At 46.3% G+C, this 12,029-nt stretch overlaps 1 protein-coding gene across 3 annotated transcripts in view; it reads right to left on the minus strand.

Moving 5' to 3' along the window:
• GPR137C (G protein-coupled receptor 137C) overlaps window positions 1-12,029 on the minus strand; it is a 31,717-nt gene that overhangs the window by 2,507 nt on the left and 17,181 nt on the right. Inside the window, exons 4-7 of one of the 3 annotated variants that reach the window (XR_007356992.2) lie at window positions 9,763-9,912; window positions 8,347-8,472; window positions 8,072-8,190; window positions 5,146-5,458 (exon numbers count right to left, since the gene is read on the minus strand). Coding sequence is in view for 2 of the 3 variants with exons in the window: in XM_048852174.2 (XP_048708131.1) it covers window positions 5,287-5,458; window positions 8,072-8,190; window positions 8,347-8,472; window positions 9,763-9,912 (567 nt within the window). In the remaining variant the exon portion in view is untranslated. Of the gene's footprint in view, window positions 1-2,269; window positions 5,459-8,071; window positions 8,191-8,346; window positions 8,473-9,762; window positions 9,913-12,029 lie in introns of those variants that run through there. The other 2 variants (XM_048852174.2, XM_075129997.1) reach the window with 2 other exon arrangements.

Raw genomic sequence — 12,029 nt, forward strand, 5'->3', positions numbered from 1 at the left:
GCCTTGTGTCGTTCAAGATCCTTTTGTATTAGTTCCTAGCTCTCCAATAACTATCCCAGCTGCAACAGGTCAGGCACTATGTTCCCCTCTGCAAAAGTGGGCAACAAATGTAGGGACTTGGTCCTCCATCATTGTTGGTTGGAAAGAGCAATTCCTTCCCCCACGCAGCAGCACACAGAGAAGATCTTTGTCAAGTGCAGAGCCCCTGCTCTCGCTCACCACTTTTTCCTGAGCAGCAGCAGCAAAATTGGGGAGAACCTGTTGGTTCCCCTCCTCTGCTGCCAGCCCTCAGTTTCCTGCTTGTGCCAGCCGCATGTATTATTTCCCTGCCCCAAGCCCTGGCTTTTAACTAACCTCCATCACATCTGGCAACATCCACCATGAGGTTTCATTGTTCAATACAACCCCACCCTAGTTAAACAGAGTTTCTGGAAGGCAATCACCTCAGACTTTTGCTGTTTGATGACTGATGGCAGCAGCGGCTAGGGTCACATGCTCCCTTAGGGAAATGGGTGGATTTTTTAAGTTGACAGCAGAAAACTTGATGGTAAACTAGTGACTGAGCATACAAGTTCTGCTCTACCACTGAGAGTGGGTGTGTGTCATGAGGAGGGCAGGCTGCCTCTATGCAACAGCCACAAGTCATTTTGTTTTCGGTCACTGGGCACTGCAGAGAAGGGTGGACATGGAATGCCCTTTGAGCCGAGAGCTAGGCCCAGCCTGTGTTATATTGACCACGTTTAGCAGGGTAGTGCTATGGGGATAGGTGCTGTACAGGCGCAAGTGGCAACAGGCCCTGCTCTGAAGAGCTTAGGATTGAAATAGGACAATGGGTGGGGTGGGGAAGGGGAAAACACACGAGCAGTGGGAGGGTGGCCACTGGCAAGGCCTGGTCCATTACTCCACCTCCCTCGCACTGTGCCATGCAAAGGGAGGGGGGCAGGTAGTAACAGGCCTAGCACTGGCAGGGGTTGAGGTTTCCTGGTACAGAGGAGATGGGCAAGCCAGGGTACTAGGGAAGTGGAGGAAATAATGGCCCATGTGGTCATCCCCAGGAGCTGCTGGCCAAGGTAGAGGGCAAGAACCAGGAAGTGTCACACAGCTGCAGGCCTGGAACCATGTGAAATCAGGCCAGAGGGAAGTGAAGAGATGTGGGGGGCTAGGCCCACAGCCTCTCATCACTGTAATGGCCCCCTCTCCCCACACCACCTGACACACATACCTAGGGTGCCTTGTCCACTCTCCCTTTGTGCATGTTACTGGCTGCGTAGGTGCTGCCCCCATAGCCTTTACTGGCTGTGTGCATGTGCCTAGTGCCTGGTGTGTTGTCTCCCCCCCCAAAAAGTTTAAGTATATCCTCCTCCAGGGCCCAGAGCTTCAACCCACTCAGCTGCCTTGTTACAGCAGAGGGTGGGCTCTGAGCTTGCCACATGCCCCCGGGGGCACCTGGCTAGAATCAAGGCTGGGTGCACAGGCCAGAAGTGTGTCCCCCCATAAAGGGAAACTCTGTTCAAGCAGGGCAGCTGCTCCAACCGCACAGCTTGTGTTTACGAATTAGGGAGAGGAGTGCCAGAACCCTTTCCTTCTACATTCCCAGGAACAGAGATGGAGGGTTGCAGAACAGAATGAAGAGGTGTGGGCAGGAGGGGTGAGAGGCTATGTCAAGGGTAGCTTGCACCTCCCCTTGAGGAAAGCTAGGCCCTCAGCCCTCCTGCCCACACCTCTTCATTCTGTTCCAAGCTGCAGACAGACAGACAGACACACACTGCTCGTTACAGATACAGAGTCACTAAGATGCCCCAAGTCACCTCGTGGATTGGCAAGTTGCAGACTGGGCTCTTATGCTTGTGGTTTTCCTGCATCAAAAAAGTCACTGGACCTTTCCAGCTGATCCACATTTGGACAGTAATCCTACAAGATGTGCCACGGGGAATGCTTGTTAGGGAGCACAAGACCCAAACAGTAGTATCACTTTCCCCAGTTTGTTCAAGCCAGAAGATTCCTCTTAGACTTACGCACTCAGTCTCTTTAGATGTGTCCCTTTAGCAAGTGTGTGGAAGCTGGCTCTCCGTGCAGGAATGCAGCAATTGGGGGTGGGGTGGGGGGGCGAAAGAGAGAAGGAGGAGGAGGAGGAGAAGAAGAGAAGTCACATGGCTTTAAAATCATTTCAAACTTGGGTAGAGTCCACGGACCAGTGGACAAGTGATGCAGAGACCCTAGTTGCCTAACTGAAGGCAGCACCGGGAACAGAATTCAGCCCAGATGCCCATAAATAGCACAGGAGAATTTATTCCACATAGTGCTTGGTTACAGTTTAGTGAACAACAACAAATAGGTACATTCATTGGCCACAGCTTCCTGTTGCAACCAGCTCTAGACTGGTTGTGAAGCTGAGAAACGGTTAAACCATTACAAAAAAAATATGGAATGAAAGGCAACTATGCATATAAAAGTCATTGTACACGTCAGCTATAAATTACTTCAGTAAAACACAAGACCGGCCCCAATCTGAGCTGTCGGAGTTCTGAAATTGACGGCCATCCATACAAAGTAATAAAAACCAAAACGTTTGCTAGTCACTCACTAGTACACACTTAAGCAACAAGACTCACTGCCCTGATCGGTGATCCTAATGAGAGGAAGATCATATTGTCGTTCTGTGCGTCAGTGCAATATGAACAATGAGTCTGTAGCCCTTTTTTTTTTTTTTTTTTGCACAACACTCCCTTCCCTCCAAAGGAAACTTAAAGTGCTCCTAGTGCTTTGGACTTTTAAGCAAAAACAGGGGCCAGTGGCTGAACTTCACGTCTTTGGTGACTTATGGGAGGGGGAAAGAGAAGGGCTGCGGCTGGAGTTCAGGTCCCTAACTAGTTTCACCATAAGTCAAGCAGCGATCGAGACAGAGCAACTGGTTTCTGAATCCCAACCTAGGCAACGAGACGGGTCTTACAATGGTAGCTAAAATAAAAGTAGCTGGGACAATGGTTTTCCTAAGTCCTTTCTGGCTCGAGCAAGAAGGATCCAGTGATCTGCCAAAAATAGTCTCCGAGCCTTTAGAGGAAGGAGTACAGGTTGCCTTTGTTTTGGACCAGGGAGCGAAAGAGGAAAGTGAGGACATTAGAGTACCCCTACACCTCAAGCCAGCTGCTCAGTTTCTGGGTGGGGGTTATACAGAGAGAGGGGGTCCCTGGTCTGCCAGCTAACTGGTTCAGAACTAGCTCAGTAACAGCAAGGATTTAGATCTGCTCACTATACACTCAAATGTTCTTTCCCCACACACATCCTAGGCCTGCCCCCCAGTCGCCCCTATCTTCTTTGAGAACCAAGAGTTTATTCTTGGAAAACGTGCGTCACACCCACCATATAGCTGCAAGCCTGGGAATCAGCATTAAGGCTAGACGGTCACTTCAGTTATGTTCCATGTGCCAGCGGTATCCCCACTTGTCTAGTGGGGCCATTTCCCCACTGTCCTACAGACATGGTCTTGTTCAGTCCCTCAGTGAAGTTCTACTTTAACATCAAACCTTAATTCAAGTTTAAAAACGAAGCACGCCCTTGGAAAGTGCATGCAGTTGATCGGCAGGACCAGCTCCTGCCATCAGCAACATATGCCAACTGTTTAAGCTTCTAAAGGAATGTAAGGTGGAGAGATCCTGGGGATGCTGGAGAGAGCGGCTGCCCTACACTAGCCATAGCAGCTTTGCCATAGAAGCATGCTTTTCCTTGTAGGAGCTACTAATCTGTGTAGACCAACAGTGTATTTAACAGCTCACTTTAGAGCCTATCTAAACACCTGTGCATCGTCACAGCCACGTCTTGCTTTCCTATTTTAAATAGGGTGCTTTTGGACACAGTTAAAAAAAGTGATTTAAAGACCAACTTCCTGCCAGAATATAATCCTGGACGTTAAAAAAACCTACACATTCCATTAAATGCTACTCACTCATTAGACCCACCCACCCTCCAGTGCACACGCTGCAACGAGATGCCAAAATTTACCAATACTTCAATGGGGGGTCCCCCTTGTTCAGGTCATGTTGCACTACTTTTACATTACATTCAGTGGAATGTCATGGGACACTCATTCCTCAGACACAGTACGAAGAGACAGGAGAACTAGAAGTTTTGAGGCAGTCCCAAATAGCGGCACAGGTACCACACTGTAGGCTTCCCGATTTCTGTCAGAGAAAGCTGCCATGAAAGTGAAGAGAAGTTTTCATGTTCTAAGAAGGACCTCTAGTTTATATTCAGCCAGGTTAAATATAAAATTGATATTATCCCCCAAGGCAGATTAAGCACCGATTCCACTAGGGAATGCAGTGAACAGATCCTAGTATGAAAGAAGCCAGGTTATGTATTGGTTTCGGCCAAAATAAAATGCTCGCGCCACTTATCCAGACTCACTGCTAGGTTTGCTTGAAGAAACCACCTGGCAAGGAGCATGCCTCATTGACACATGCTCTCTCCACAAGCTTAACAGTAACTACTCATTCTGCTTGCTCTAGGTGGCATTTTTCTGTTTAAAAGAGCAGAGATAGTTACTTTTCAGTGACCTTCATGCTAGAAACAGCCATTGAGCTCAGGCCTTTAAAGACCTTCGCACACCCATGCTTTAAGGTTTGCTTTAACCCACAGTCCAACTAAGAGTATTTTAGTAGTCTGCTGACATGAGGACCAAGTTAGAGTAAGACCACATCCCCAGCAAAGAGACACTAAATTTGTATTGTGAATATGGCACATTATACATTAGGTAACTTTCTTCATTAGTATAAATCCCACACAGTTTCTCTGAAGAGAGAGAGATTGTGTCCTTGGAGTGGATCAGGACACCGAGCACAGCATGGTCTACATATTGACGCGCCCGTCTTCACGGGATGACCTCTCCCAGCCATGGATGTGCAATTAAAAGTAACATGGAACAGACACAGGCTGTTCCAAAGGGAAGTCGGAGCGTGATGTGTTCCTTCAGAACGTGCAGATAAAAAAAGTGCAAATATGCATCTGATGTTGGTCTAGTGAGTCAGCTCTGGGGCTTCTAGCTGCCAATGAGCATCTTGAGAAGACTTGACCTCCCTCCCAAAAAGCTCCCAGAGATTTTTCACTTTCCCTTTGCTACACGGTACCATGAGTAACAGTTTTACATACCACACACAGCCTAAGTCTCCAGGTCCTGGTTTACAGCTGCAAGAGAGAATGGAATGTTTGTGCAGATGGAGTTAGATGTTTGGAAAATGATCGGACTCCCAAGAAAGCTGCCCCAAGAGAAGCAAATCTTGGTGGGGTTCTTCAGTTCTGTGGCGTGGAGTATAAGCTGTGGTGATTGTTAGTTTCCAAATCACTACACGTGAAGAGCAGTGGGGCGGTGTCTGGCTTAGGTCCACTCAGACAGGGAATAACCGCACAGCTATCGCTCTCAGGCAGAGTGCCATACCAGCCGGAGCACTGAGGGGTAGCCAAGCTTTGGAGAGAAGAAATGGGAAATATTGGTTAGAGATGAGAGTCTAGAGTTATTCCAGGATTGTGCTGTCTAGTGCTGGAGTTTTAATGCAAAAAAAAGTTGAAAGTGGCTTCAGGTAGGAATCTTTGTCCAACGCTTCAACTTTTCAGAGGTGACCAGTGATTTTGGGTGCTCAACTTGACATCTCAAAGGGCCCTTAGTTTTCAGAGAGTGGGCGTCCAGCACCTAAAAGAGGCCAGGACCTTTCTGATGAGCATCCTAAGCGGAGCATCCAAATAAATAAAGTACGGCTGTCAAGCGATTAAAAAAAAAAAATCACATGATTAATCATGTTGTTAAAGAGAATACCATTTTAAAATATTTTTGGATGTTTGCTACATTTTAAAAGATTGTAATTTCAATTACACAGAATAGAAAGTATACAGTGCTCACTTTATATTAACTTTGACTACAAATATTTGCACTGTAAAAAATTTTTCAACTCACCTCATACAAGTACTGTAGTGCAATCTCTATCATGAAAGTTGATCTTACAAATGTAGAATCATGTACAAAAAAACTGCATTCAAAAATAAAAATGTAAAACTTTAAGAGCCTACCAGTCCACTCAGTCCTACTTCTTGGCCAGCCAATCACTCAGACAAACAAGGTTGGTTACAATTCAGGCGATAATGCTGCCTGCTTCTTGTTTATGTCACTGGAAAGCGACAACAGGCGTTTGCATGGCACTGTTGTAGTTGGCGTTGCAAGGTATTTACATGCCAGATGGGGCATACGAATGTTTAGCATATCTGGCATGTAAATGCCTTGCAATGCTGGCTACAAAAGTGCCATGTGAACGCCTGTTCTCACTTTCAGGTGACATTGTATGTAAGAAGCAGGCAGCATCTCCTATCAATGTAAACAAACCTATTTGTCTTAGTGATTGGCAGAAGAAGGACCAAATGGACTTGTAGGCTCTAAAGTTTTACACTGTTTTGTCGAGTGCAGTTATGTAACCAAAATGCAGATTTTCACTTTCATGATAAAGAGATTGAACTTCAGAATTTGTAGGAGGTGAACTGAAAAATACTCTTTTGTTTAACAAATTTGAGCATAAGCTTTCTTGAGCTACAGCTCACGAAAGTTTATGCTCAAATAAATTGGTTAGTCTCTAAAGGTGCCACAAGTCCTCCTTTTCTTTTTGCGGATACATACTAACACGGCTGCTACTCTGAAACCTATCTTTTGTTTATCATTTTTACAGTACATATATTTGTAACAAAAAATAGAGTGATCACTGCACTTTGTATTCTGTGTTGTAACTAAAAAAATATTAAATATTTTTGGATAGTTATAAATGTGATTAATTTGTTTGAGTTAATCCTGTGAGTTAGCTGCGATCAACAGCCCTAAAATAAAGACAAATATAAACAAGTTCACTCATCACTTCTAGGAGTGATTTCTAGAACTGGTTTCAGAGTAACAGCCGTGTTAGTCTGTATTCGCAAAAAGAAAAGAAGTACTTGTGGCACCTTAGAGACTAACCAATTTATTTGAGCATAAGCTTTCATGAGCTACAGCTCACTTCATCGGATGTTTCACTTGTTAGTCTTTCTGTATACGTGTGTGCTGGCAAGTGGGTAATGAAGTCTTACAGTGACATGTGATCATGTCATCTGAACTAGAATCCATCTTTAACCTGATGCTTTTTCATTGAGAAGGAGGGATGGGAACCCAGAGAGGGACAAAGGATTTCAGCCTTGTGCAAAAAAGGTATATAAGTGGGTGGAATAGAAAAAAGGGAGGCAGCCATCATGAGAGCGCCCCTAGCTATCACCTGAGCTGTAACAAGGGCTGTACCAGGGGAAAGGATTGTGCCCAGACTAGGAAGGTGTCTGGTCTGTGAAAAACTTATTGAAATATCCCTAAGGGTGAGATTTTATCTGTATTCAGTTCTTATTACCGTACTAGACTTACATGTTTTATTCTATTTTGCTTGTTAATACACCTTGTTCTGTCTGTTACTACTTGGAGCCACTTAAATCCTACTTGCGGTATTTAATAAAATCATTTTACTTATTAATTAACCCAATTAATACATACCGGGGGGCAAACAGCTGTGCATCTCTTTATCAGTGTTATAGAGGGCGAACAGCTTTATAAAGGGTAAAATGGATTTATTTAGGGTTTGGATCCCATTGGGAGTTGGGCATTTGAGTGTCAAGGACAGGAACACTTAAGTTGCTGTCAACCAAACCTGCAGCTTTGGGGCACGTGGTTCAGACCCTGGGTCTGTGCTGGAGCAGACTGGCGTGTCTGGCTCAGCGAGACAGGGTGCTGGAGTCCCAAGCTGGCAGGGAAAGCAGGGGCCGTAGTAGTCTTGGTACCTCAGGTGGCAGCTCCCAGGGGGTTTCTGTGATCCAGCCCGTCTCTCTCAGGTCCTTAGTGTAAGCCACAGCTTATGTTATGAACTGCCTCATTTATTTGGTCTACCGGTTCGAGGCCCCTTTGCTAGGAAAGATTCTTTGGCTTAAAAGAAGAGCAGGAGTTGGTTGCTCTGTAGACACTGTTTGCTGCTCACAGGCGAGAGTCGAATGGTGATTCTGAATATCTGAACAGCTCCCCACCTACCTGCCTCCTTCTCTCGCACCAAGTCTTGGCAAGTCCTCGTCACTGTCATATCGCCTTGGATTGTCAAAGAAGTACGCTCTGGAGCTATAACTGTGACTGTTGATCATGCCAGCTGGTGTCTGTTGATAAAGGTAAAAAAAACACCCAGTTGTTTCTAGAGATTACGTAGTGGAAAAAAAAAAGCAGCTATTTAGCTGAGTAAATCAGACAAGTTTCATGTGCAACGAGCAACTTGAAAAAGATCTTAACCCCAGAGCAATTAGTTCATAGCCTACCAAGTTCTGAGTGAGCCTCTGAGCCCGGAAGAACAGCACCACAAAACTGGTCGGCACAAGCTCCCAGAGGAAGAGGACCACTCCAAACACCACATATTCTTCACCACTGACTTCCTCCGTATGCATCTGGAAACGGAGAGGTTATGGTTAAGCCTGGAGAGTTGGGTCTTTAAAAGAGCACTCTTGGGGGTGGGGGGGAGAAATATGAGTGCGCGCATACACACAGATTTTCCCCAAAGTGATGGGATTCCAAGAAAGACTAGGATGCAGTGCACAAACTCTTCTGGATTTCAAATCTGGAAAGAGTTCGGATTAGCGTTGCACACTGCAATTGCCAGACTGGCTCAGATCAGTGGTCCAGCTAGGGCAGTGTCCTGTCACTAAGTGGCCAGTACCAGCTGCGACAGATTTCAGCTGAGAGCTTCCACATCAAGCCTACTCAGTTTTCGGGGTGGGGTGGGGGGATGGGCTAGTTCCTTAGTGTAGAAAGTGGATCCCTCACCAATCAGAGCAAGTGTTTCATGTCAACTCAGACATCTTATAGAATGTTTCTAGATTATAGGGTGGTACATTGGAGGCTTACACACCCCTATATACAGTGATGTGGCAGCTAGTATCCCACCTCCACCACCACCGCCTCTAGGGCGGAGGGTATGAGGCCAGACAGATGTGATCTCCACATCTCCACCATGGTTTCAGTCAATCCTGGCTGGCCACAGATGCTCAGGACCTAGACTGACCTACCGAACGGTCTATACTGCAGCACCGTACCTAGTGCCATTACACCAGCTCTACAGGTGGGCACTCGCCATTAAGAGGGTGCAGTTTGGTGTCCAATTAAGATCTCGCCGAGGTTTAATCTTGTGCACTTGGTCAGTACTTAGATACTTGGCAAGCAAATCCCATTCAATGCATCTTACTGTTATGGCTAGTAACAGGTTAGTGGCAGTGACCTGGAGTAGTCGTCACCACAGAGATCTAACATTTGGAAGCATTTGTGACAAGTAACCCCCCCCCCCCCCAAGTTAAAGGAGAAGCCTAAGAAAGTAGCAGCAGGGTGACAGTCATATTTCCCCTTAGACTCAAATAGCTTGGAAGGCAGCTTTTAATGGATTAGCATCAGGCGCTAGTTGCCGGGGCTGCTCTTGGAATCTTCGGGGTCAAGCTCCTCTAGAGATGTGTCTAGTTGTAGACAGCAGGTGTGTCACATTAAGCCTCACATTCCTCTTAGGATGGACTGTTTACAGGGAGTCTCAGGAACTGGACTATGAGAGCATTTTAAGAACACTACAACAACATCCTTAGCGAGATCCCATGCACCCAGAACATTGATTTTTCTCCTCATTAGCCATTTTCGGGCTTAGAGACACCCCCCACACCACCTGCCAACACCCACTTGTTGATATTACTAGTTACCTTATCTGAAAAGTTGTCCCAGCCATAATTAAATGGACTAGGAACATTCTCTGGAGATATGGCCACTGCTACCAGATTATAGCAAGCCCTTGAAGAGTACAGAAGAACAACTACTGAACCGACGAGGATAGCCTGGCAGACGGATGTGCCCTAAGAACCGGGGGAGGAAGCGAAATACGTTAAAAATCTAATAGGTTGTTACACAAATCTTCCCATAAAATTGTAATTTTATGCACGGCAAGTCATGCATGCATGATTGGACCCAGAACATCTACTCATCACACTAGCTTAAAATATTCTAGTGACAGCATGGTTAAGAACCCTCTTCTGGGCCGGCGGGGAGTTGATTGCAATTGTCCAGTTCCACATGACTGTTTCTTACCGACCTTTAGGAAGAGAAGTGGAACCTTGCAAACCACTGGGAGGATTATTCTAGTATTAGGTCCCAGTTGCATAGTGGTTATTTTTGCAAGCAAACAATTATACAGATGACCTGGCTAGACAGGTGTAGCTTAGTTATACCAAAACGCAGGTTGGGTTTGGTCTTCATTTACGGTGCTTCGTTGCCACTAACTTGAGGTGTGAAACCCTATTACATTGGGTGGCAAGTACAGCACACACTGCAGAGAGGGCTGGAGTACTGATGTAGCAACAGCCTTTTAGGAAGTTTTTTTTGTCAAATAAGAGAAGCCTTGGTGTACTACTGATTAGGAGCAATCCCCACAGCACGGCTGCTGCTGGGGAGAGGAGGCAAGAGGAGAGAATAGGAAGGTCAGTGGAGGACACTGAAATTCTACTTCCAGAAGTAGTGACTTCTCAGATTTCAGAACATGCTCACAGATCCTGTCTCAGGGCAAAGGAAACCAATTCTGAGCAGAGGAAGTCAGTACCTCTCTGAAGGCGATTTAAATTCCAATTCATGCAACTGTGACTCCTGCCTGATCATGATGCAGAGCCACAACCAGCAGCACAGAGCCCTTATGGTCAGATATTGCAACTTGCTGAAACACCTGTCTGTTTCCCCCACATACAAGAGTGACTTGCCAAATGTGCCTTTGAGACCCAGAATGTTCAACCAGAAGATAGAGTTTAGTTCCACTTTTTCCTTGTTTTGCAGCACAAGGCTGTGTTTGAGAACTGGAGCAACTGCTGGCAGTTTAACTGATCCCAAATAAACTTGGGCTCTTTAGCTCCTGCCTCCTTGACAGTTCGCTCATCTCAGGAAAATACAGAAGGGAAGTTTTGGGGGGAGAAGATGGGAAGCCATCAGGATCTACATCTGCTCCCTAAGATAAACTATGCCAGGCTAGACCACCCAGTCTACGTAGTGCCTTCAGTATGCCGAGTCCATTAGACAAATACGGGGCAAGGTCCCCTGAATCATGGACTCTGCAGGTGGGAGGGCGGGGAGGGGGAGAAGGAATCTCTTGCTTGCTGACCCCTTCTCCTATGCAAGTTCAGATCAAGCAGCAGAAACGCCTAAGGCAGAGGAGACAGGCTGGCATTTCATAGGGGTAGTCGTTTAAAGCCTGTTAGCTCACTGGCTGCCACACAGCAGACCATGTGCAAGAAAAAGCTCCAGAAGTTGCTGTCCATAGTTCCAAGGAGAGGGGAAGCGTCGCCTACCAGCCGATGATGTAGGCATGGGTCTAGCGAAGCGACTCAGACACAGGAGTCATTGCCTTGGGCAGAGGAGCCTTGTTGAGCTACAGGAGCCCAGGCTCCCAATTTGGCCACACACAGGAGCTGCCAATTCCTGATCACCAGTAATCAGACCTAGCAACATCCTCATCCCTTCTTTGATGAGGAGGTGAATGCTGCCCAGCCTTGTTTGAGTCCGTCTCCACTGACAGGGGCTTTGCAGACCCTGGACAGAGCATGGTCACCATGGGAGGAAGTCATCTAGCCCCATCTCCAGCAGAGGCAATGCTGCCTTTCATCAGGCCATCGGCCCGGGTTTAGAATTCTGGCTCCAGTAGTAACAAGAGTCCAGGGCTCCTGCAATGGAGAGAGACCGTGTGATGGTGCACCCCATAAAGCTCTATGGAAATATGCTTGTGTGTGTGTGTGTGATAACTGGAATATGTTTTATGCTACATATGCCATGTAACATCTCTGTAAAGGTTATGATCTACTGAATCTATTCCTCCTATTTGTATGCCTGTATCATTTTTGTAGTTGAAGTTATGAATATTGGCCACGTACTGGCTTGATTTCTAGATAACTTTGCAAATTCCTTTCTCCAGGAACTGACCAAATGCTCTACT

This window comes from Caretta caretta, chromosome 6 (genome assembly GCF_965140235.1).
Source record: "Caretta caretta isolate rCarCar2 chromosome 6, rCarCar1.hap1, whole genome shotgun sequence".
Classification (NCBI taxonomy): Eukaryota; Metazoa; Chordata; order Testudines; family Cheloniidae; genus Caretta; species Caretta caretta.